This window comes from Phoenix dactylifera, chromosome 15 (genome assembly GCF_051530095.1).
Source record: "Phoenix dactylifera cultivar Ajwa chromosome 15, Ajwa_hap1_PhDact_Kaust_v1.1, whole genome shotgun sequence".
NCBI classification, from domain to species: domain Eukaryota; kingdom Viridiplantae; phylum Streptophyta; class Magnoliopsida; order Arecales; family Arecaceae; genus Phoenix; species Phoenix dactylifera.
The window spans coordinates 12,985,093-13,012,471 of record NC_143204.1 but is presented as its reverse complement, the minus strand read 5'-3'; the positions used below and the strand labels follow the sequence as shown (position 1 = coordinate 13,012,471).

General features: G+C 41.3%; 2 protein-coding genes across 2 annotated transcripts; one reads left to right on the top strand and one right to left on the bottom strand.

Moving 5' to 3' along the window:
• Window positions 1–12,140: 12,140 nt before the first annotated feature.
• Window positions 12,141–13,050, bottom strand: LOC108511703 (germin-like protein 3-7). The gene has a single exon (XM_017845673.5). The coding sequence runs from the start codon at window positions 12,963–12,965 to the stop codon at window positions 12,297–12,299; it is 669 nt and encodes a 222-aa protein (XP_017701162.4). The 5' UTR covers window positions 12,966–13,050; the 3' UTR covers window positions 12,141–12,296.
• Window positions 13,051–19,898: 6,848 nt separating this feature from the next.
• LOC120113225 (putative glycosyltransferase 7) lies at window positions 19,899–21,892 on the top strand. The gene has a single exon (XM_039134018.3). It carries the CDS (start codon window positions 20,299–20,301, stop codon window positions 21,706–21,708), a length of 1,410 nt encoding a protein of 469 aa, XP_038989946.1. The 5' UTR covers window positions 19,899–20,298; the 3' UTR covers window positions 21,709–21,892.
• The last annotated feature ends 5,487 nt before the right edge of the window (window positions 21,893–27,379 follow it).

The window sequence follows — 27,379 nt, the reverse complement described above, 5'->3', positions numbered from 1 at the left end:
CTTAGGAACTTAAATAATCATCTAGCCTTTGTCTCACATTTTGAGCCCAAACACATAGAAGAAGCCGAAAAAGATGTAAATTGGATAAATGCAATGCAAGAAGAATTAAACCAATTTACTAGAAACAAGGTATGGAATCTAGTTGAAAGACCTTCTGAATATTCAATTATAGGTACCAAATGAATTTATAAAAATAAACTTGATGAAAATGGAATTGTAATAAGGAATAAGGCTAGACTAGTAGCAAAGGGTTATAATCAAGAAGAAGGTATAGATTTTGATGAAACCTTTGCTCCTGTAGCTAGACTTGAAGCAATTAGACTTTTACTAGCATTTGCATGCTCTAAGGACTTCAAATTATTTCAAATGGATGTAAAAAGTGCATTTTTAAATGGGTATATTAATGAGGAGGTATATGTAGAACAACCTCCTGATTTTGAAAATCATCAATACCCTAATCATGTATATAAATTGAACAATGCACTTTATGGTTTGAAACAAGCACCTAGAGCATGGTATGAAAGACTTAGCAAATTCTACTAGATCATGAATTCTCTAGGGGAAATGTAGATACAACACTATTTTTGAAAAAGGAAAACAAAGATATGTTATTAGTGCAGATTTACGTTGATGATATTATTTTCGGTGCTACTAACAATCGCCTCTGCGAAGAATTTGCTGACTTGATGCAGAGTGAGTTTGAAATGAGCATGATGGGAGAGCTGAATTATTTCCTCGGACTTCAAATCAAACAATCTGAAGAAGGCATCTTCATCAATCAAGCCAAATACATCAAGGAGATGCTTAAGAAGTTTGATATGGAGGGAAACAAGTCAATCAGCACCCCCATGAGCTCATCATGCAAATTAGACCAAGATGAATCAGGTAAATCTGTAGATCAGAAGCTATATAGAGGTATGATAGGATCTTTATTGTATCTTACTGCAAGTAGACCTGATATCATGTTTAGTGTTTGCATGTGTGCTAGATATCAGTCTAACCCTAAGGAATCTCATCTAATTGCAGTCAAGAGAATCTTTAAATACCTAATAGGAACAAAGAATATAGGGTTATGGTATTCTAAAGAATCTAGCCTGAACTTAATAGGATACACAGATTCAGACTTTGCTGGATGTAAACTTGATAGAAAAAGCACCAGCGGGTCATGTCAATTCCTAGGAGAAAACTTAATCTCATGGTTTAGCAAGAAACAAAATTCGGTTGCATTATCTACTGCTGAAGCTGAATATGTTGCAGCCGGGAGTTGTTGTGCTCAAATCATGTGGATCAAACAACAATTGGAAGATTATGGCATTAAACAAGATAAAATTCCCATTAATTGTGATAATACAAGTGCCATTAATCTAACTAAAAATCCAATTCAGCATTCAAGAACTAAACATATTGAGATAAGACATCACTTCATAAGAGATCATGTACTGAATGGTGATGTGACACTTCAATTTGTTTGCACTGATGATCAATTAGCTGATATTTTAACAAAACCCTTAAGTGAAGAGAGATTTAGTGTGCTTAGGAGGGGATTAGGAGTGATTGATCCATCCTAGTGGTATTTTCCACTAGTTCATTGATTTTGATGATTAGATTGTGGTTAATAGAGAGTTTCTTTTCAATGATCATCAAATCAGATCATAACTTAGTGATTTTCCCTCATTCGGCACGAACATAGCATGATTTTTAGGTGCGTGCCAGAGTTCGAGACAACTCGAGTAAGTTTCAGAGTCGTCTCGTAAGGGGGAGTCGACTCGCACTTTTACGGGAGTCGACTCGAGATCGATGGCAACAGAGGGGGAGTCGACTCGCATACAGTCGGGAGTCGACTCGAGGTCAATAGGCGCATAAGGAGAGTCGACTCGCGCATATTTTGGAGTCGACTCGCGACTCAGTGGAGTCGACTCACAGTCGGGATCCGACTTTTTAACCCTAACTCAAGCGTTTGCTCAACACTTCTATTCACCGCCGCCACTGTTCACAACCCTAGAGCCGACTCCTAGATCGTCTCCGGCCGACCTTAGGATTTTTCCCGTCCTTCTTCATCGTCTCTTTAGGTTCATTCCTCTTCCCTAGGTCAAAATGCCTCGTAAAGCCATTGTCCGGAAGAGGCCCCAACCCGCGACCGGCGCCGAGCGGCGTTCCAAGGCTCGGAACGACCCCGTGAGGCCACAACCTCCGGCTCGTTCCCCGCCGAGGGAGGTTCCCTCGAGGCCGTGCGCCGGGAAGGCGGTCTCCAACGGGAGATATGTCGATTTTGACTATCTCTCCCAGGAGGGCTTTACAATAGGAGAGAGATTGCGAGCCCAGGGTTTAGAGTATTTTTGTTCCCTAGACCTCCCCACATACCCAGGGTTAGTTAGGGAGTTCTACGGCACTGTCCATAGGGGCGATGGGGGTATAGAGGGCACGGTAGTCGGTGTCCCATTGTTCATTTCGGAGGATATCATTGCTCAGGTCCTCCATCTTCTCCAAGTTGGGGTGTCACCCACACACCCCGAGGATAGGACTGAGGCCCTTACGGCCATTCTAGGACATCCACCTCAGTCCCCCTTAGATGAGGTGTCCGCTAGCTCACTTTCAGTTGAGATGCGGCTCCTCTTGAGTATCATCTCTAGGTCCCTCTTCCCGAAGACTGGCCGCTTCGATTTTGTATCTGAGAGAGACCTAGCTATTATGTTCTACATCCTCCAGGACACCCCAATCAACTTCCCGAAACTTATTTATCGATATCTATGTGAGCCACTAGATAGACCTAGGCTCACCCTCCCCTATGGCATGATGTTCACTCTTTTGTTTAGGGAGGCCGAGATTCCCATTCCTGAGGGGGAACCCTCTCGCGCATTGCGATGGACAGATCGCATGCGTCCGGGAACCCTACACAGGATGGGGTTTCGGAAGGTCGAGGGAACCTGGGTTAGGAAATCATCCACCTCCACACATACCACCAGACATTCCCCCAGTCCTGACCCAGACTCAGACTATCCTACCTTTCCCTCCACCTCTGCTCCCACCACCTCAGCCGGACCCTCCTCCTCAGCTCCACCTACTCAGCCCATGGAGGTCCGGATCTCTCCTGAGCAGCTCCGGGAGTTGCGGCAGGAGATTGTTAGAGACCTTCGGGATGATCTGCTGAGGGAGCTCCGAGGTCCAGCGACTGCTCCCTCCCCTGCATCCTCGTCTGCATTGGTTCCTTCCTTGTCTGCCGTGACTGAGATGACGGCACATGTGCGGGAAGAGATCTACAATGTCAGGAGCCTGATCCAAGCCCAGTTCTCTAGCATGAGTGAGGTCACACGCACCACACGACAGATGCGCGATGACGTCAGACAGGATATGGGCACCACTAGTCAGGGGGCAGAGCGCTTGGCGAATGTGCTGATCGCCAAGTTGGACACACTGCAGGAGACCCTGACCGAGCTCTCCACCACACACAGCAGGGCCACCTCGGCCATTATCTCCCAGCTTGGGAATATTACAGATGGGGTCACTCTCCTCATGGAGCAGAACAGACTGAGAGGAGGAGCCACATCCTCGAGGAGACCCTAGCTGATTTTGTTTTATTTTGACATGTACTTTTTGCTTTATTTATTGTATTCACAAATGTACTTACATACACATCAATACAATGAGTAGACATATTCTCTTCAATTTTGTGCAATTTGATCCCTAATTGATTGTGTGTTCTATTCCCTTCCTTTTTGATACGATGACAAAAAGGGGGAGAAATATGTAATAGATATATAAAAGGAATAAATGAAAATCAATGAAAAAGAAAATTTTTAAAACACACAATAATTTGTTCTAAGTGGATTTGATACCTCGAGGCTCATTATCTCTCTGTTGGGGCTCCTAATGGAGTAATCTCCAGAATCTATTCAAGGAATATTCGGAGATTAGTTGAATCCTACTCAAGAACAAATTGACAGATTTTCCCTCTAAAAACCAAAAATTTCAGTTCAAAAGTTTCAATGCACTAAAAGAAAATTCAGAGAATCAAAACAAAGTAGAATGCATATGTTCAGGGGGAGAATCTGAATTTTTAAGAAAGCTAAATTATTAAATATATATAAGCCAAGCAATTGATTGCATGATATGAAGGCTTATATATTTCCAAATGAAAGGGGGAGCTTTAACTCCAAAATTTATTGTTTCACACCTTTCAAGCTTGGATAAATTAAATAACCAGACACTTGAATTCATCTATAGATTTTATTTCCTTGTTTATTGAGCAATTCACTTTACATATACTCAATGTTTTGTCATCATCAAAAAGGGGGAGATTGTGGAGTGATTGATTAAAACCCTATTTGATTTTGATGAGCTCAAAGCATTTGAGTATATCTTTTGTTTACTAATGAATTCAATCGAGTGTTTCAGTGAAAATCTTGTCTAAAGTGTTTCAAGATTTGGTTCAAGATATTTTGGATAAGTTGAGAAGTCAGTTTGAACCAAAGTCTGAGACTCGAGTCGACTCCAGAATATTACGAGTCGACTCCAAGCGTATCAGAATCACTGGCACGGGCTCGAGTCGACTCCGGATCATTACGAGTCGACTCCGACTGAGAACAGACAGACGAACAGAAAGACTCAACTCAAAACCTGTCAGCGAGTCGACTCCTGAAGTGCGCGAGTCGACTCCGAAGCTTGCCGAGTCGACTCTGGAGTAGTATGAATCGACTCCAGGGAGTTACAGACAGAAAAGTCAGAGAGCAAGTTTCGACCCTGAGAGCCGAGTCGACTCCGATGGTTGGCAGGTCGACTCCAAAGAAAGCTAGAGACGACTCTCAGTTGCATTCAAGGCAAAAGTCAGAGAACAGTTTTCGGACACTGAGATTCGAGTCGACTCCCGCAAAGCTCGAGTCGACTCCGATACAGCGCAACCCCAAAAAGACAGAAGACAGAATTGTTGTCTCTGAGACGCGAGTCGACTCCAAGACAGTACGAGTCGACTCCAAGGCAGCGCTACACCAAAATGGCAGAAGGCTATGTTTCGGAAACTGAGCTCCGAGTCGACTCCGGAACAGTTCGAGTCGACTCCAAGACTGGACGAGCCAAAAGACAGAAGATAGGGAGTTCGGGCTCTGAGCGCCGAGTCGACTCCCAGGATTGTCGAGTCGACTCGAGTGAGCCAAATTGAAGAATAGCTCCATGAATTCCATGGGATGAGCCGACTCCGAAAATGCCAAGTCAGCTCCAGATGTTGGCGAGTCGACTCCGGGTCAAGTCGAGTCGACTCCCAGTCGAGGAGGTCACTTTAATTCAAATTCGGAACAGTTGCCGAGCCGACTCCAGAAAAGCATGAGTCGACTCCCGCTACAGCCGAGTCGACTCCAGATCGCGCGAGTCGACTCCGACCCCAACGGACACATTGTCAGGATGTGCAGATTGTGCAGAACGGGCAGAAAAAGGTGTCTAACGGCTAGTTTCCATGGGGGATGGCTTAAATAGCCACAGAGGACTGTAGCAAGGTAGAGAAGCACTATTCCACTCAAAGAAATCAAGCATCCTTACTCTGCAAACTGGTTTTCAACAGAAAAGAAGGAAGAGCGCCATAAACTCCATCCAACTACCTCTTTCCAGCATTTAAAGAAGTCTCCTTCTGCCTTCAAGTCGACCAGACATTCAAGAGGAGACCCAAAGTTCAAGAAGCCCTACTCTACTCCAACTCAAACGTGTTTGAGGGCTCTTAACTTCTCTTTAGTTTATATTGCTGTATATCTGCTTTTTAGAAGCTCTGTTTTTTTTCTGTTTGTCTTTGTTCTTTGGATCTTGTCTTTGCTTGATTCAGTCAGGGGATTGAATCAAGGGTGTAGAGGTTGGTTGGTGAGCCGAGGGTAAAACCAACGTGTAAGGGTTCGATTGTGATCCCGTGAAAACAATCAGGGTGGTTCTAGTCGGTGAGCCTGGGAAAACCGACCGAGTTCGTTGTGAGCTCGTAAAACAACAAGTTGGGTTGTGAGCTTGTAAAACAACCGGCTGTAATCCAAGGGGTTATAGTGAATTTCCAAGTGAGACTTGGGGAGTGGACGTAGGAGCAAGGGTTAGCTCCGAACCACTATAAAAATATTGTGTTTGTGATTGCTTGTGTCTCTCTCTATTACTCTCATTTCACTCACAGCACATAGCAACTAATTAATCATCTTGCAAAAGTATTAATTAGTCATCCACAAACGTTTTAATTGCAAAATTATTTTAAAACCCAATTCACCCCCCCCCCCTCTTGGGTTGTCTATCTGGGCAACAATCCTAAATGTCAATCGTCAGCATGTTGATGATTAAATGAATTGACAAATTAATAAAGTATTATTTGGCATTATTCATCATTTCATCTTCAAATGAACTCTTATATGATGAAGTCCTTAGGACTTATGTTATGATAAAGGAGGATTTATCTTTGAGTCCTTAAACTTGTTCGCGACCAAATGATATGTTGTTACTAGGACGACAACATTATCGAGATTAGGTCATTGTGTGACATATACGTTGGTTGTCCTCTTAACCAAGAAGTGTGGAGACACCATACAGGTGAAGTGTAGGAGTACATTTTACTGAACGTGACCAATTCCGGAATGCTCTACTGTCAAGAGATGTTCCGAGTGGATATGGGTATAAGTTTGGCCCTCTGACCTGAGATCGCAACCTGTGACTAGCAAGCAACTCACTGTACTTTGGTACCGGACTACCTGAATTTCTAATTCAGTGACGGAAGGTCACTGGGTGCAGTCAAGTACTTGCGTAGTCAGTTGTGAGTCGAGATGGAATTGACGCCTCCTGGAAACAGAAGATAATGTCTTGTGATTAATTTAGCAAAACCTTGGCCAGGGTAATCCCAGTGAGGAGTCACGGGATATCTAAAGTTAATCACATAATGGATGTACTAATTATAGGGTTGACAGTGAGCTCTAAGTCATCCTAGCATTAGGAGTCAAAGGGATTGAATTATACAGTAACCATAGTCCAGGGTTCCAGAATATTTGCTTCGCATATATTCGGCCTATCCGGACGTCGGGTACCATTGCTAGATGGTCACATCGATTAGTATAGGAAGACGTTCCTATACTACCGGCTTAGGTTCGAACCTATGAGGTCACACGCATAGAAGTTTCTAGGTTGATCAAATGGCTGATTGATGATTAATAATCATTCAGGGGTAATTTGGTCAATTCGATTGACAAATTATCCTAAGCAAAAGTTGCATTAAAATAATTATTAAATTATTGGAGGACTAATTAGCAATTAGATTGCTAGTGAACTCAATTTGATTGAGTAAATTGGGCTTAGATTGAGCCAAATTGAATAGGACTCAATTTGGGCTGCATCAGGGTTTGACCTAATTGGATTGGGTTCAACCCAAGTAGATTGAGCTTGACCCAATTGATGGGACTTGACCCAATTGGATTGGGCTTGATCCAAATCAATTAGAAGACCTTATTTGATGAGGATTATGAGTTCAAATAATCAGAATTGGATAAGGAGAAGAATACCTAAATTTTAGGAACCCATCCTTATCTTCTTGGAGAAGAATGACACCTTAATTTATTCCCAATATTTTCTTCGCCTATCCTCTTTATTTTTGGCCAAAAATTGGCATGAGAAGAGAGGAGGCGTGGAGCTATAATTTCTATAAAAATGGCGCCTTAAATCTTTCTAGAAAGATTTAGATGAATTTCCTAATTTGTAGGGATTGCATGGTGCATGAAATAGGGTGGTCTGCGGCTGAACTTTGGACGCATGAATTCCTATCTTTTAGGGATCCAAAATGCACGAAATTTGGATATGTTTATCTCCTCTTAGCTGCCAAACCACCGGAATTTTTTGGAAATTTTATCAGCCAAATTAGTTGGCTAAATTAGGTGTGATACGTGGGGGGATCTTTTGGCTATAAAAGACCCCCATGCCTTAGGTTCAAGATATACCATATTTAGAGGTTTCAAAAAATAGAGTTCTTAAGTTTCAGATCTGATAGTTAATCATGCATGAAAGTTTTAGCATAATTGTTTAAACGATTCCGGCATAATCCTATGTGTTCTTAAGGTGCTGATTTCTAGATTTGATCTTGTAAGCATGCATGAATTAAATTATTTGATTCGATTTTTTCGCTGCGTTTTAAAACTTAAAAAGAACTACGTATGGCTTGATCCTCCTTATGAAGGGGTACGTAGGCAACCCGATCAGGTTCAGCCATGGTTTAAAAAAAAAAAAAAATCAGCATGCTTAACACCGAAGAACCTAGGATTCACTTTCACCTTGCTCGTGACCAACGATGGGGGGCTTGGAGACAATGCCCAAAGAAAAATCTCTGTGAGAAGAGAAACAGCACCCACGGCTGGCTTGGGGATTTCGTCTTAGGAAGAAGATGCCTTGGGAGAAACAACCCACCACACGAAGCAAAGAGAAACAAATCCCCCCTCCTTCACGTGAAGCAAACCTCCCACGGAACAGACCCTTTCTCTTCTATTGGTTATACGCGGCCTTCAAGAGAGAACCCACAGGGAAGAAAAAATTTCTTTGCATTTCCTCAGCTTGGGAGAAGACGGGCGCCCTCTGATCTCCCCACGTGTAGAAACAACACGGCAACCGAAATAATTTCTTGTAACATTGCAGCTCTGATACCAGTTGTTGCGCAAAATACAGGATCCAAATGGCGAACAGAACAATGCAGAAAGAGCACGGTGTCTCAGGTTAAATGCAGAGCTTGCAAAAAACTTTTTGGCAGAGGCAGTGAATATGGCTTGCTTCTTAATTAACAGGTCACCTAGGACAGCACTAGATGGTAAGGTCATAGGGGAGATGTGGACAGGTAATGAGATAGACTACTCAGGTTTGAGAGTATTTGGATGTCCAGCCTACATGCATATTCCTAGTGAGAAGAGATCAAAGCTAAACCCGAAGTCTAGATAGTGTATCTTTTTGGGGTATCAGAAAGGGGTGACAGCGTCCTAGCTTTGGGATCCGAAGGCAAATAAGATGGTGATTAGCAGAGATGTGGCTTTTGATGAGAAGGCCATATTGAAAAGTACTCAAGAAGAAGAGAAGCATGTGCCAGAAAATTGTAGCAGCAATAAGCAGGTGATGCAAGTAGATTTAGGGAGTTCTGTCAAGAAGAAAAATGTTCAGGGTACAGAGGCTTCTACCTCAGCAGATCAAGAGCATCACAACATAGCCACAGACAAACTCAGGTGCACTATCAAGCCACCAACTAGGTATGGTTTCAAAGATTTGGTTTCCTATGCATTAATCATTAGCAGTGGAGATCTTACTACTTTTCAGAAGGCAATACACAGCCAAGAGAAGAGCAGATGGATGGGTGCTATGATGGAAGAGATGAAATCTTCGAATAAAAATCAGACATGAGAGTTGGTGGAGCTTCCAGAGAGGAAGAGAGTGATAGGATGCAAGTGGGTGTTCAAGAAAAAGCAAACGTATCAGAAAAAGAAGAAAAAAAGTTTAAGGCACGTCTGATAGCAAAGGGATACTCACAAAGAGTTGGGATTGATATGATGAGATTTTCTCTCCAGTGGTCAAACACACTTCCATCAGGGTAGTGTTGGCATTGGTAGCACATTACGACATGGAGTTAGAGCAGATGGATGTGAAGACAGTTTTCTTCATAGTGAGTTGGAGGAGCAGATTTACCTGCAATCGCCAGAATGATTTTCTGAACCTGGACAGGAGCACTTAGTCCGTAAATTGAGGAAGTCACTTATGGGCTGAAGCAGTCTCTGAGGCAGTAGTATAAGCATTTTGACTCCTATATGATTCGAATTGGCTACAAGAGATGTAAGTATGACTGTTGTGTTTATGTGAGGAGCCTTGATGATGGTTTTCTTTTATTTTTCTCTTATTCTATATGAATGATATGTTGATTGCTGCAAAGAGTGAATGAAGTCAATAAGTTGAAGACTTTATTGAGTAGAGAGTTTGACATGAAAGATTTAGATGCGGCCAAGAAGATTCTTGGGATGGAGATTCGCAGGAACAGAGATTTCAAAAAATTGTGGTTATCTCAGGGTAGTTATATACATAAGGTGTTGGAGAGGTTTAGCATGGGTAATGCGAAACCAGTGAGCACACCTTTAGCGAATCACTTCAGATTGTCTACCTCCCAGTGCCCGAATTATAGAGAAAGAAATTGAAGACATGTCAAAGGTTCCATATGCTAGTGCAGTGGGATGTCTGATGTATGCTATAGTTTGTACTAGGTCGATTTTGGCGTATGCAGTTAGCGCAATGAGCAAGTCTATGGCGAATCTAGGAAGACAATATTGGAATGCAGTCAAGTGGATATTCAGATACTTGAGGAGTGCTACAGACTATGGTATCATATTTGTCAGACAGCAGGATAATCCTTCAATCGTGAGATATGTTGATGCAGATTATGCAGAAAATTTGGATGACAAGAGGTCGACTATATGTATTCACTTTTGCAGAAGGGCCTATCAGTTGGAGGTCCATGATTCAGTCTCTAGTTGCACTATCTACGACTGAGTCAGAGTATATGGCAATAACTGAGGCTGCCAAGGAAGCATTGTGGCTGACGAGATTATTAAGAAGCTGGGTGTTCAGCAAGGTGGAGTTCAGTTGCATTGTGACAGTCAAAGTGCGATCTATTTGGCAAAGAACCAGTGTATCATACGAGAACCAAGCACATAGATGTGAGGTATCACAAGATCAGAGAGTTGGTTTCTTCTGGTGACATATTACTTGAGAAAGTTCACACTTCTAAAAATGCAGCACACATGTTGACAAAACATGTTACTGCAGACAAGTTTTCTCCTAAGGGGTTATTTTCGCCAAGGTGGAGATTGTTAGAGTAAATGGCTCATATTAAGTAGTATTCTTATTTGAGTGGTACACTGGTATTCTAACGGAGCAGAGCGAAGCAACGAGATATGTTTATCTTTGGGATAATTATGTAGTGTTTTATTTTACCAAAGATGCTGATAGGGATTGAGACTCTGGGGCTAGGGTTTAACTATAAATATCTTGTAACCCTTGTTATTTGGGAGATAGTGAAAGTTACAGCCGTTTCGTTGGTGTGGACGTTGACACATTACCGAACTACATAAAATTTCTGTGTTCTATTCTTCTTTCTCTTCCTCTCTCAATTCTATGCATTGTTCTGTTCACCGTTTGGATCCTGTGTTTTACGCAACAAGCTTCATCATGCATATGCATCTATATCCATGGACGTAGAATCCAATTTTGGAACGAGCACTCTAGAAGCCAAAAAACTGATTTAAAAACATTTGGTATACGATTCTTGCACTCTAGAAGCCATGTATGTAAAACCACTGGAGGGCTAGCAGGACTCTATGATACCCAGAGGTAGTGGCTGTAGTGAGGAATTACAGCACGCCTTCTATATATATATCTTTGAAAGATGGTTCTCTTCTCGTTACAATGTGTTTGGGAAATAAGAAATTATATTATTAATATTCCAACAAAAATATGGTTTAGGTTTCTACTAATATGTTTCTAGCTAGACTATGGTGGAGATCGAGAGCTGAGTCTGTTAAGGGTCTCACCGTAAGATTTGTATAGATGTGAGACAATGGAAAAAACAGGAAACAAAAGACAAGATTTGTTTCAGAGCTTGTGTTTCTTGTTCTAGTTTATTATGTTCTCCGTTCTCTAATTTCTTTATGGCTCTAGTGAATCATCTCTCTTCTCCATGGGGCTGTAGCAGAGAAATACCTATGAATTATGATTACAAGGATTGTTCAAACTTGGAACTACTCACCAGAACATGCAATAGGGACAGAGGTGACAACCAACAAACTCAAAGTCTCCTTCGTAATAATTAGCAAGCATATTAGTATTCAACAACATTAATTACTTGCTAAAAATTGTATGGAAGCAAGTCCCAACATGAGAAGTAAACGGTACTTTTTATTAAGTTAATTCGAAAGAAGATGCTTGAATACGTACAGCACCATTATAATAGAAAGTCACGTCAGTTCTTATAACGCGCATAAGACCAAGTTATTTACGAACAGTTTTACTAGTTTTATTGACACCAAAAACAGGAATTACATCCCACTTCCTATTTTCTTGAAGGAACAAATGAAGAAATCATCATTCTTAATTTCAGGAAAGAAAATTAATAAAAGTCATGAAAACAGGAAAAGAAGAAGAATGAATAGATCGTCACAATACAGGAGAATGAGAAATAGTCACAAAACGCAGCTAAGACTTCAGATGGATAAACGAAAGACATGCAACGGGAAGAAGCAAAAACTAGAGATGGAATTGAAGTATATGGTCTTGAAGCAGTTCTATTAATTGCCGAAGTTGGAGAGTAAGCTGGTGACGACCTCCCCATCCACCTTGAATGCCTTGGCCAGCAGCTGGCTGTCAATGGCCGGCTTTGTCCCAAAGAGTGCAAACGGAGCGGGCACAATCCCCGGGAACTGGCTATCGAATACAACGATCACGATAGCTTTGCCCTTCCCCGTGTTCTTTTGGAAGTGGACGAGCCCCTTGGGAACGATGAACAGCTCTCCTCGCCTCGCCACCTTCTGGTACAGCACGTTGTCACCGCTCACAAACCCAACGAGCACCGCTCCCTTGAGGACCATCACCAGCTCGGAGCCACGAGGATGGGTGTGCGGCGGGTTCAGACCACCGGGGGCCAAGTCGATGCGAGCCATAGCGATCCCAAGCGTGTTGAGGCCCGGGAACTGGACGTGGGTCGCTTGTGTTAAGCCTGCGCCAAAGGAATTGTTAGTGTTGCCTTCCTTGGTCAGGCCATCGAAGAAGAAATCGTCGGACACGACGGCGGAAGCAGCCTTGCAGGTGGCGGCGGATTGGCCTGCCGGCGATGTGCGGATGCAGAAGTCCTGGAGAGGGTTGGGGTCGGAAATACATGGGGTGGGGGCTTGAAACAGTGCTAACAGAAGGCAGAGGTAGAGGAAGAAGGGAGATAAAACGTTCAATGGGCTTTCCATAGCTCTCAAATCTCAATGTATGTGCTTGCAGGGTGTTGAGGGATATGATCATATGTTGCATCCTTTTATAGGAGAAACAAAGGAGTGGAAAGCTAGATTCCAGTAAGAAGATCCAAATTAAGCTGGTGCAGGCCTTTCAGAAGTAGGCCTGCCTGCACGCTGACTGTTTCTGTTGGATGACTTGGTTCCCTGCCTTTGTGTGTTTCACATTCTATTTCTTTGCAAAAGGGTTTTATAATTGGTTAGATGGGGTCAAGTCATGGGTCCAAGTGGCTCGGGAAGGGCGTAGGAATAGGCCTTGGAATGTAATTCCAGCTGATGGTATCTGGCATGATGCACCATTGCATGGGACAAAGGAGGTTAAGGCACCAGTGGAGGGTCGATGGCCGGTCCGTCCTATTTATAAGCAACTGGTTTGGGCTATTAGTCTCACTTCAGTTCGCAATCCTTGGAAGAATGATTCAAATTTAAGCTTTGGATACTTCGATTCTTCTATGCATGCACCAGGCCAGCTGTTTGCCATGCTGTGTCAAGCCGTCCTATCTGTTCATGAATGGCATTTAGATTTAGGAAAGTGATAGGCCTGGTGGTTGAGCCGTTCAAGGATAAATAAAATGCATTTCTGAAGGCAAAATTGGCATTAGATGTCTCTTTCTTTCTTTTGCGGTAGTCCTTTATATGTTTCTTCCTTTTGTTTTGCTGTAGTCCTTTTTTTTTGTTATTTTTTTTTTCTCTTTATTTCTTCTCTGGTTGAATCTATTTAGTTGTAGCATAAATCTAGGATGGGGGTTTGCTTCTCTAGTCCCTCTTTTTTTTTCTTCTTTTCTTTCTTTTATACAAAAAAAGATGTGGTTAACAAAGCGTAAGCTAGACGATGCTTTATCTAGCTATGTGATTATCAAGTTAAATGGCGGCTATCAAGAATAATCTTCATGGTTTGCAAGTGTGAAAGCTACGTAATCCTTTTTCCAATTCTATCAATTAGTAATCTCTTATAACAATAGTAATCAATAATCAGTAATCTTCTTCACGAAAGCGAAGGAGATGGAAACAGAATTTAAGAGAACTAGTCTCTCCAATCGTAATTGTAATTTGTAAAAAAAATATTGGGCATTTGTGAAAAAACATTGATTTAGGCTTTTTTTTTTTGCCCCCCCAAAAAATAATTAAGCTTTTTAAATATTTTTTTTAAAAATAACTCTAATGATGCTTTAAAGCGTCGTTAGAATAACTATTACCGATATTTTAAAGCGTCGGCAAAGCTCCCATTATTTGCCGACTCTTTTCAAAAGCATTGGCAAAAGCAATTTCTACTTTACGCAGGCCGACGCTTTTGCGCCATTTTAAAAAGCATCGACGCCAAAATTACTAATGCTTATAAGCATTGGTACAGACTTTAAAAAGTGCTGGAAAAGATAATTTTTTTGTAGTGAGTAGACTATATGTAAGCGTGATTTCTTTCATTAATGAGGAATATTTTTCAAAATTGAATTCTTGCAGGGTGTTACCATATTGTTGTTCTATGGAAGATGATAAACATAGCATCAACCATTAAATAAGATATTTCAATGATAAAAATTAAAAAAACAGTTCGAAGATAAATACCTCTACAAACAAACATTATTAATCCACATGAGGGATGGCGTGCCACTTGCATGGATGATAGGAAGCGCATAGGCATAACTTCGACTTCCATTAGTAAGAGAGATCGGTCAAAATTGATAGCTTCAATAGAATTAATCGATTATCATTTTTGTAGGAAGATGGTGCTCCCAACACTGCAATTCATTCGATCATATGAGAACTGAAGCACCTCAGCAAAACAAATACCAATAACTCCAAATTAGGGATGAAAGCTACATGCTTGAGCTATAGGTTCGACGTATCATAAGTTCCTCCATCCAAAGATATTTGTCAAAATCGGGAACATAGGGCGCATCATTCATTGGTTGTTTGTGAGAGAGAGTTAACATGCCACCAACCATTTCCCTGAATCTTGGGATAATGGAAACAAGCAACTAGAACAGTGCTGAAACCCCACTAAAACTCCTAATAGATACTGTTGCAAAATAACATAGCCTGTAAAGTTTATGCATTTAGAAAAATTCTAATATGCAAACTGAAGAAAGTTTTGGTTACACTTATGTTTTGGATAATTTTCTGTAAATTAGATATTTTAGTAATCTTTAAGATTAAATTTAAAGCAGCCAAACAAGAAATCAGAATGCTAAAAAATTTGAAATAATAAGTACATGATTTCTCGCAGCAAATCCTGTCAATCTTGTGTGGGCTCCAGGCTCCACCACATTTCAAAGGACGTACGCTATACTCACATGATTCCCATCCGATATGCACCCACAGCGTACCCGTGAAGGCAGGTATCTTGTGCCTCATCAACGGATTAGAGTTAAAATAGCACCCACTGTAGTGATATAATGACCCTTCTTGTAACAGTTTCATGTTATATGATAGCTGTTATAATTGTCTCAGGCTTCCATTATATTATACACAACAGCAGGGAAAGATAACGGCAATTATATGTTTAATATCATAACGGGCTGTTATAATAAAAGTAAGAGTTTTTTTTAATAAATACCTTCTAAAAATTTAAATTTATATGAATATTTTCTTAAAATTTATATTTATTTCTATGCTCTCATAAAATTCTGTTTTTGCACAAATGCTCCTAATATAACAGTTTTTCTAACACCATGAATAAAAATCATATTAATTTTAATTAAAAATAAAATAAAATTTTGCAATTACTTTTTTGTCTTTCATTGCAATCGCTTTATAAATATATTTTTTTGCACATCTACCTATTAAGAATATTTTAGTTATTTTAATTTGAAAATGTTAATTTTTCAACGATGTTAGATGGCGTGGGTAAATATACAAAAACAAGGATAAAAAAATGGTAGAATAGCAAAACAAGTGTTTTACGATGGTATATATGCAAATATCAATTTTGAAAGAGTATTAATGCAAAATTCGATATTTAGGATGGCATGCAAAAAAAAACCCTAAAAGTAATTATCATTGTTTTTATTTATAGTACTTTTTGGAAAAGTATTTTTCAAAATTAAAATTTGTTATTTCAACTTTACTAAATAATAATAACCTGTATGGGCAAGAAATAAAAAATTACTCCGTAATAATAATATTGTTATTATAATAGCTAATACGAGAGTAATTATTTAAGTACAAAATAAATAGTATCTGCTGAGGTAAATAACGGCCGTTATAACTATCTTAACTTACGTCAAAATGTTGATTAAGTCTGAGATCGTGAGACGACACATATCACGTTGGACGCGCGTCGGAATATCAAATCCGTCGCTTTCACATTCTAAAGAGGGACACGACCCGTAAATCTCGCCCGATCCACGTCCCTACATTTCAACAATTTTGACCCGTTGATATCGTCCTCACCCAACGCCGACTCCCAGCACGAAATCCACACGTGGCAACGTTCTGGACCGTTGAACGATCACCTGGAGCCCACTCCCATTCTCTCCGCGGTGTGAATAAATAATGCAACCTCGTATGGCACGATTTCCTGAGGCTGGGATTTATAAAGGAGACAATAGATGGAGAGCAAGAGCATGAAAGACAAGATTTTTTTTTTTAGACTTCTTGAAGGAAGAATTTCAAGTGTGGCATTAGTTGAACTATTTGATGGTCATGAAGACTATATTGGTGTTTCTTAGAGTAACAAAACGTATGATAGATGCCATGTTTGGCGTTGGATAACATCCCCCTAGATCCTTGCATGACTACATATGTTTATCATGCATCATGATATATATATAGAGATAGATATATAGATATCTTTTATAAGCTATTAAAATGGTTGCATGGATAAGGAAGTTACTTCGTTTGCAAGGATCTTTTGGATTGAGAAACATAAAAGTATAGTATTTTCTTTCCTTTTTATTAAAAACTTCTTTCCCACTGGGTCAATAAATCTTGTTGTCCACTTCGATACATTTCAAGTACTGATATCATCTTCACTCAACGCCAACTCCTTACACGAAATTCATACATAGCCACCACCTAAATTCGAGCTGTAAACCACTTGTATATAGGCATCACTACCATTCATGTACATGCATAAAAATTTCCATGCGAGATTAGCCAACGAAACGCCATTTGGCCTTCTTGGTATGATGCCTAAAGAGCATCCACAACTGGGCTGTCTTCCGCACAAAGAAGATGGCAGGTTCGGACCCCAAATGTTTTAAAACAATGCAAATCTCACACTCATTGAATCATTTTAATCATTCATGCATGAAGATGTATGATAGATATGGTATTAAGTTAGAGTCGTGGGAATGCTTGTTTAACAATAGTTTAGACTCGTAGGAATGTTTGTATTCTCAGCACGACTATAATCTGGCCCTACTAATGAGAATTATTTATTAGCCCTATCGAGGCCCAGCCTCAATGGGTCGGCCTGTTAGCTCGGATTGGCACCAATTAAAGGCATGAAGGCTTGTCTAGATTTGAAATAAGGCAGTACCCTAGTAGATCATAGTAGCGGAGGAGGATGAGTCCTCCACCGCAGACTTTACCGAAGGCTAGGATAAGCCTAGCCTCCACTTTTATTTAAGCTATCGACCCTTTTTAGTTCATCCTCATCAGAAGATCCTCGCATATGATGTCGCCTTTTTTTCTTTTTCTCTTTTGATTGTTGATGGCCTAAGCTCCTTCTGCTTGCTAAAAAATGCAGCCAAGCCTTGTCAAAATTAGAGGTAGGACCCTTAATCTTCTTCTCTTTTGTTTTCCCATTCACCAGCCTCGTCGCCGGCCGAGGTTTCGCCGAAAAAATTCGTGAAAGAAGGGGCTCTGAAAATCCCCTGTTTTACGATCCAAAAACCCATATTGTTCTTCTTTTTCCAGCCTCCTTCGCTGTCGGCACTTGTCGCCGGAGATGGAGGCTTGTCCTCTTTGATGCCTTGGGTTGTCACCGGAGCCCCATCATTAGCTGTCTTTCCACCTTTGCCGACCGCCACCCTGGTCGCCGTCACCTCTATCGCCTGCTCCACTGTACTAGTCTTCGGATCTTGGCACCCACCGCCAGGTCCTTCCTCCCTCCTCTTGCCTCTCTTCCTCCTCTTCATTCTTCTTCTTCTTCTTATTTCTTCTATTTTTCTTCTTATTTTTTCCTATTTGTAATTAATTAAAAAAAAACCCTCTCTTTTTTTCTCTACTTAATTGATAGACCAGATACATTAATGATCCAAGATGGCTTGTGCCATTAAAGGACCAAACCCAGACATCTCGCGGAACCCGAGCTGAGATTCTCTCTCCTTTTTCTCTTTTTCTGTCTAGATAAGCTAAGGGATGCTAGTGTAATTTTTGATTTTCTTGTTGCTTAAATTCAAGTTAACCCAGTTTGGAGACCCTAAACCACCCCGGTACCCAAGCGATAGACCGGCCCATTACTTCAGCCTCAACTAGACCTTTTGAAATTTGGCCACTATTGATCTTCACCTGACCACTTGATTTCTTCTTGCTCGAACCAACTTGGGCAGTCGGGCACTGCCACCTAACCGACCTAATTTAGGGGCATAAGGCCATTTTTCAATAGTATTTTAATTTTTGACTTTGCTTCACCTCTAAGATGATGATAAAATTAATGGTATTTTAATGATATTAAAATAGGTAAACCTGACCCGCCTATCTAAAGTAGAGTTTTGAAGCGAGAAGCGATAAATAATCTAATGCTTCAAAGTGTGTTTTTCAAATTTTTAGTAAAACAATAATTAGTTTATTAAATTTTATTATGATATTCGTTTTATACTTGGTTGAACGGGTCAGACATGTTATTACTATGATAGTAATTATTTTAAATTATATTATATTTATAAAATTTAGAAAATATGACTAGGTAAATTATAAAATTTGTTTTATATGTATATATTCTCAGCACGGCTATAATATGACCCCACCAATAGAGATTATTCTTGGCTCTATCGACTTATAATTTGAGAAATTCGTTTTGACACTGCACCAAAGGTAATTAGAATAGTGGTATTTAAACACCGTACTACTGGTGGTTAATAATAATAGTGTTTGATACTTTGTACATTCTGAACCATGCCATTAGGTTACATGGCCATCGATTGTTGTTGGATTTCTGGTATTAGTTTATAAAAATAATAGTATATTTTAAAGAGATATATGTATTATTCAAAAATTGATTTATTTTTCAGTCAATATTTGCCCTTTAACTTATTATTTGGAATGCTTAGACCCCACTTTGGGGTGTTATGTTGTTTATTGGGTTAGTGTAGCTCATTATTATACTTTTTCTATTTTTCATATCTAGATGCATAATTGCTCGGAACTTGGGTGCGTACACTAGATAATTTGAAGATTTTTTCAGCTATTGGAGTTCTAGTAAAACTATTTAGACTAGTTAGAATATTTTGTTTGAATTAAATAAATAGTTAGCATATGCTGATATATGTTACTTTGGAACAATTATAAGAATGGTTTGAATAAGTTCTTGATTAAATAAATTTTTAAAAATTATTGTTACTTTAATATGATTTGTAGTCTTGCATGCTTGTATAGTTTGTTATATAGATATGCGGCATCTGTTACACTTTGAGTTCGAAGCATGATAAATTTAGACTTGGAGGAATGCTTATTAGATAACTGCAAGATTACATTTTGTAATTTATATTATTATGCTTTGCTTGTGATTATTGGGTGGTGTTACATGGAGTCATCCAAGTGGTCCGTCAAGCTTCCGAACTCTCCTGCTTTCCTCATGCGTACACATATTGGCTCCTGAAACGCTAGAAACTCTCCCAAGCTTTTTTTTTCTTCTTTTTTTACTCTGTCGGCATCTTCTTTCACTTTTGTTTACTTTGTCAGTATCCTTTTTCTCTTGGGTACCAGAGTAGACTGTAGACTAAACTGGAACTTGGACAAAAGGAAAGGGTGAGAATGGTGGTGCACTTGGCAAGGACTTCGGTTTTGCGTTGTTTCATCCTCTCCTGCCTCCGTTGTCCTCACCGACGAGGCAGCGCCTATAACACTTTCTCCTCTCCCTTCTCTCGCCTTCTTTCTCCACCTCACCTCCTCCCCTTTCCCATCCTCTCTTCTCTCTCTCTCTCTCCTCCAGGGCTACACTCCACCTTTCCAACCAAAACATCCCCCAGGTGTCAGCTAATCTTGGCACTATCCCAACACTCCTCTCCTTTTCCCCTCTCTATTTCTTTCCCTCACTCTTCCATCCCTCTCCCCACGCCAACTCTCTCTCTCTCTCTCTCTCTCTCTCTCTCTGTGTGTATGTGTGTGTGTCTCTCTCTGAGGAGATATGATGTGCCCAGACTCATCCTCTAACTCGCCCAAGGCCTCCATGGTGAGAGCCCCCGTCTGCCGGCCCCACCGGCCAACCCTCCTCGCCGACAGTCTCGTCTTCATCGCCGGCGCGTTCTCCGCCCTCCTCCTTTTCTGGATCCTCTCCTCCATCCTATCCCCCGCCACCCCCATGACCTCCTTCTCCCCCTCCCCAAGATACTACTCCTCCTCCTCCTTCTCCCCCTACCTCCACTTCGCCAACCTCTCCATCCATCCCGACCTTTTCAACGACACCGACCCCGACCTCCTCCGCGACCCCCCGAACTCCACGTTCTACGACGATCCCTCCCTCTCCTACACCATCGACCGCCACATCACCGATTGGGACGACAAGCGCCGCCGCTGGCTCCGCCTCCACCCATGGCTTTCCCCCGCCCCCGGCGGTCGCGAGCGCATCCTCATGATCTCCGGCTCCCAGCCCAACCCCTGCCGCAACCCCATCGGCGATCACCTCCTCCTCCGCTTCCTCAAGAACAAGGTCGACTATTGCCGCCGCTTCGGCATCGAACTCCTCTACAACAACGCCCTCCAGCACCCCAAGATGCGCACCTACTGGGCGAAGATCCCCATTATCCGCGCCGCCATGATCGCCCACCCGGAGGCCGACTGGGTCTGGTGGGTCGACTCCGACGCCGCCTTCACGGACATGGACTTCCAGCTCCCTCTCCGCCGCTACCGCAACCACAACCTCGTCCTCCACGGCTGGCCCAATCTCGTCTTCGAGGAGAAGAGCTGGGTCGGCCTCAACGCCGGCGTCTTCCTCATCCGCAACTGCCAGTGGTCTCTCGACTTCATGGCCCGGTGGGCCCGCTTCGGCCCCCAGGACCCCGACTACGTGCAGTGGGGCCAACGCCTCAAGAACGAGTTCAAGGGCAAGGTCTTCGCCGAGTCCGACGACCAGTCCGCCCTCGTCCACATCCTCATCAGAGAGCGAGACCTGTGGGCCGACAAGATCTTCCTCGAGGACTCCTTCTACTTCGAAGGCTACTGGCTCGAGATCATCGGCCGGCTCGAGAAGATGTCGGAGATGTACCTGGCGCTGGAACGGAACGTGCCGCCGCTCAGGAGGCGGCACGCCGAGAAGGTCGCCGCGGTGTACGGGAGGATGAGGGACGGCGAATTGGAGCGCCAGGGGGCGGAGACGGGGCCGGCGGGGTGGCGGAGGCCGTTCATGACGCACTTCACCGGGTGCCAGCCCTGCAGCGGCGACCACAACAAGAAGTACTCCGGGGAGAATTGCTACCAGGGGATGCTGCGGGCGCTCAACTTCGCCGATGATCAGGTGATGCGCGTCTACGGTTTCAAGCACACCGAATTGGAAAGCTACGGCGTGACGCCGCTGCCGTTCGATTATCCGGCGGCCTAGTGATCGCGATGATCGTCGTGGTGGTGGCGGTGATCAGAAATTTCCTGATGGAATAATAAATTTCGTGATAGAATAGTGTAAAGGGGGGAAAAAAGCAGAGCTGTTTGTTTACAAATCTGCGTCCGATATTATGTTGTCGTTTCGTTTATTTATTGGATTTTATTTCTACTTTTGTGGGAGTATAGTCGGCTGCTTTTGAGCTTCGAGTGCGTACGTCTTTGGGCCTTTTCAGAAAGGCATTGCATCTTTCGCGCGAAAGAATGATCCTCCTTTCACGACACGAACCCTTGGATGATGCATCGCACGAATCTTAAAGCACAAGAAAGATATTTTTTTTAAACCAAAAGAAGGAAAGATGGTTCGAGCACTAGGAAACCATGATGGGATGGAAAACGGAAAGTAGAGATTGGGCAGATGAATAATTTCCGTTTCCACGCCTGCGGTCTTCTGTTGAGTTGTGGAGTTGGGAGAGATTTGAGATATGTGCGGTGGATAAACCAACCGTAGATTTGTAGGAAGGAAGGAGAATTATTTTCAAATTCTTTGCAGCGTCTAAAAAAACGAGAAATTAAATTTGCGTCTTATGCGGAGGAAACGCCTTCCTCGTGAAAGGAGGCGGGAGCTTTGCTTGGGTCAAAGTGGACGCGTGTCGGGGAGGAGTGTTGCTTGGCTTTTGTTCCTTGGGACACGTGCCGAGGAATAACGGGAACCTCTGTTTGTTGAAGTGAGGACATCGTAAATAAGGTATCTGTGAACTTTAAAATGATATTAAACCAATATTTATTATTATAGTGTTGGGGTAAGCATTTCATGGGATGGATTGGCGCCATGATATCAGGATGATCTGCTAATATATTTCAGGATCAAAAATATAATTGAACTGCTACTATAGTACTATAAGCCCATGGACCACATAACAAAGTATAAAATAAACATCAAATGCAATGAGATCAGGGGAGTAGGAAATTTTTCCCACTTTGACCAGTGCTTAGGAAATCTTTCCATGTTGAGCAAAGTTTTTATCTCCATGTATCTCAAACCCAATATATTAAAAGATATAAATTTCAAAAATGGCCGGTATTTTTATTTTTCTTAAAAGTAAATATTTTCAAATAAACTCTAGAGATAAGTATTTTAATATCACTCGATATTTGAATATCTCCATTTCAAGATATCAATGAAATTTTTGAAGAAAAATTTATTTATTTTTAAATAATTTTCCATATGAATAGAAATTTGAGTTGTTCGGTTTCTGCTGCCTATCTTCACCGGTCATTTTTCATTGAAAAAGTTATTCACTTCAACTCTCAAATATTTGAAGGACATGAAACAATAAATTTTTCTATGTTTTCGAGCACTCTATGCTGATTTCCATCCCACCGGGAGTTTGTTTTGATGATTTGATTGTAAATCTTATGATTTGGCTGTAAATTCTATATTCATAAATATCTAAAAGTAATTTTGGAGTAAACTGGCCTGAATCTATAGGAAGAAAAAAATCTTAGCATTTATAATTCTATAACATTGTTAGAGTACATCGGCCTGAATCTAAAATTTAATCCATAAATTTTAGAAAATTTCTAATCTAATCATCTTAATAGGCCCTCAAATGGTTTATTTAGCAACCACGGATGTTCGCAGGGACGGGCATATATGATTTTGTACCGGCGGCAATAGAGACATTGGGGAGGACCGTGAGTTACGGCACAAGTTTAGGATTTCTCCATGGGTGCACGTGGATCACAAGACGAAGGAGAGAAACAAGGGTGAGAATTTGACGGAGGCTATTGCTCCCGGGGTTTTAAGCGTTTTTAGGAGTCAGTTTGATTTGCAGGAAAAAAAAAGAATAGTTAGAATTTTTTTTAAAAGATAAAAATAGTACTTTTATGAGAATAAAATTTTTGTATTTTATAGAAAAAATAATGAGGGGCATGAAAAAACTATTTTTCTACCGGTTGACAATTAGAATTTTTCTCCCAAAAATATTCTTAAGTCATCAAAATTCATGAGTAAGTTCTTTTTTTTTATTAAGAGTATAAGGCGATCCGAAAATCAATCTCTTTCTCACTCCCCTCTATCAGAAAAGGAGGCGTCGGTTCTGAAATAGTGGTAAGGCAAGCTCTATGTATCTAGGTAGAAGTAGACCTCGAGCTCTGGGGTCAGTCAGGTAGGTAACCTAACCTAACCCAGACCAAGTTTTAAAGAGTACTGGAAGGGAACTTTCTCCTTAATCCGTTGGTTGGCTGGTCAGACTATCACACACGAAACTCGCCTGGGCTCTCATCGAGACCAACTCACAACTCTCTCCTTCACGTCTGGTACCATTGCCCCGCCACTCTGCCTGTCTTCTTGTGGTCCTTGGGTCGGGTCATTCTTCACTCCTGTTGTCGGGTCATTCTTCACTCCTGAAGCTTGTCTCACGCCCCAACATAGCTAGGGTTTGTGTAAAAGTCGATCTTCTCAAGGAAAAACTCCCAAATCATGTTTGGATTGGATCTACTGTGTATGGATCACTAGCAATAAATCGTTTCTTTTTGAATACCTAAGTTCTGCACGCATTGCAGACGACAAGGTCATGACCTTAACACAGGAAAGGGATAGAGAGATGGATGTTCACCCAACCTGATTGAAATGAATCAGAGTATGTTCACCCCAATAGTGTAGCCAGCCATAAAATCAAGGCTGACGCTCGATCGGAACGGAACCAAGGAGGTCGTGTTGCGTATCGAGACTACAAGAAAAGAATGAAACTAGAAGTTGTTGGCAACTAGTGAACCCGGCGGTTCAGCCGAGTGAGAGGTATCCTAATCCATCAGTGCCGTAGATAAATGGGTCATTAGAAGGATTTACTCGGTAAAGCTTTTTCAACTAGGTGATACATGTTCAGATATTATTAATAGATGTGTCAAAGAGCGTATTCGTCGCAAACAAAACAACCTATTCAACTATATGCAACATAATCTGTAACAACAACAGCGTATTCTCTGCATCTTCGATTTCCTGGTATTCCTAACAAAGGGGCTACGCGGCCAGAAAGAAAGAAATCCTGCAACCCGAGGATATTGTTAAAGCAGAGTTTCGCCTGAACTGACTTCCTGTCTCGAAAAGAGGTTGTGTTCCTTCTGTCTTTCTCTAAGCCGCGTTCTGAGTTCCTTCTCTCTGCCTTTTGTTGCTTTCACAACGGCTAAGTTGTAATCTTTTTTAAGCGCTTTTGCTTTCCCCTCTTCTAACGCAACTGAACGAGTGTATTCAAAATGTACCGCGCCTTGCTTCCGGAAGTTAACTACGGCACCTGCAGAAAGGAGGCTTTCTCTAAGACTTCCAAAGCCCAGAACAGCAGAAGTCGTTTTATCTATCACGAGCGCCTACCCGAACAAGAAGGATTTTGAAAAAATGAACTTCCCCTTCTTCTTAAAAAGGAAAATCGTCCGCTGAAGGCCTAGAGAGAGGAACAACCCCAGACGCGAAAACAACTCGAAAGGCGAATCTATTTCAATCTACAATCCCAGACGCGACAGCAACCTAAAACGCGACATTCCTTGGGATCAGACATTGATACCCCATCTCAATCACAAATCGTCTGGTAGTGGGAAATCATTTGGTATTATCTCGATGGTACAAATCGTCTGCTGTCAAAAGCTATTTGGGATCCATTCTATTACGATTTCTTTTGTCACTTCGGAGCAAGTGAAGTTACTGCAGAATTGCTTAGACTTGCTTGACTGGACTAGCTGGACTTAGCGGATTTACCCCCTCTTGCTTTGTCTGCCCCCCTGTTTACCCCCATATCCCCGCTGCGTGGGCGTCCAGGAAGTCAACTCAAAACGAAAATAAAATAACTTATTAATGCTTTGGCCGCTGAAGAGGAAGAACAAGACTCTGGTTGCGCTTCGGGACGACTTCCCCTACCACTGTGAAATAACACCCTCTTCCCTTAGTATAGTAAGCTGGCGGGCTTCTTCCTTCACTGAAGAAGGTGGCTAAGACGTGTGGCCTATTCCAATAGCTGGCAGACGGGCTATTAGGCCTATTCAACATATTCCGATTGTGATAGAATTCCATTGCCTGCTCCTATGAATTTCGTGCTTACTTGTATGCCGATTTTATATAATTTTTCTTAAAAAATAGATGCTCAACCAAAGATAAGTCACTCTGCAATGTGCTATTTTTATATAATCAACTAAATATTCCAAAACCATTTTTCCATGCATCGTATTTTCAGATATCATTTTTTCAAAAAAAATTACATTGTGAGATCGTGCAAAGTCACTATTTTCCTCGTCTTAATGCTCTATTAGTCTATACCATCTCCCAGTTAAAAGTATTCTTTTTGTAGCTACCTATAATCTCACCCAAAAATGCTAGCTAGAATGTATTTTTTGGTTCCTTAATTATTTATAAGTATCCAAGATTTCTTCGACGATTAATTAATATGGGACAAACATATGCTTGCATGAGTCCTCACATATTCCTCCGTTTAAGTCTTGATGTCCTTGTCAAGCTAAGAGTCTAAATCTATTCAAATCTAATCACAAACACCATGATCGGTCCGTGGTCAGCCTTAATGAGCCCATGGTACAATATCCTCTAAACCATATGGGCCATGAGCCGGATCTGTTCTGATACAATTTGTAACTATTTAGAACCTCACCTAAAAAGGCTAGCCGAAAAGTATTTTTTGAGTTCCTTAATCCTGTATAAGTATCCAAAATCTCTTTCGAAGAATAATCGATGTGGGACTAAACACACACTCAATTGGTTCCTCATATAATTATGTACAAGTTTATTATTTGTTACAAAATGAAATTATTTTTGTTCACGGATATTGAGGTTATAATAAGTTTTTTTAGCCTAGCATACTCTTTATGACTCTGCCCTAGAGAATGTGCTGTGCTGCTATATCATGTGGCCAACCCAGATCGTGGGTTCGGACTGCGACCCTTTTGCTGATTTTTACCTGCTTCATTATTTGAGTTGTATTTTGATTATTGATATGGATACCGCTAATAGATGCTTGTATATTTCTTATATTAATAGAATTTTTTCTCTAGATTTTTTTTGATGAGTAGGCATGTAATGTTACTTTATGTTAAATCAGTGAATGCAAGCCTTGCATTTGACCAAGAGACCCAACAAGAACTCGGTAAGAATCCGAGAGTACACCCATTGCCATGTGGCAGCCCGAGAATACAAAGATAAAGAAGAGGACAATGGGAGGGAAAAAAAGAGAACGAGTCACAGAACAAGTAAAATATAGAGATTCAACGTCAGCTCTAATCCAACACCAGCAAGATTCTTGTCAAGCCCTTGATAAAGTATACAAAGAATATATATATTATTAATCTTGCGATCATCATCATGTATGTTTATAATTAAAAATATACAAAAAATTACAATTAGGATGATATAAAGATAGAAAAAAATAATAAATAAATTTCTAAAATCAATTCTAAATTTATGCTAATCAAAAGTCAAAATTCTAAATTTTGAATTTCTTAAATAATGGATTCTTGATATATGGCTTGATATTGAACTAAGATGAAGATACTACCAACAATACTCTAACAGGTAAACCTAGTTTTAATAGATAGTAAATGATGTGGGGTCGGAACCCCGACACCAGCCCGCACACCGGGCGAGCAGGGAAAGCATCCGCGTCCTCCCCGAGGTA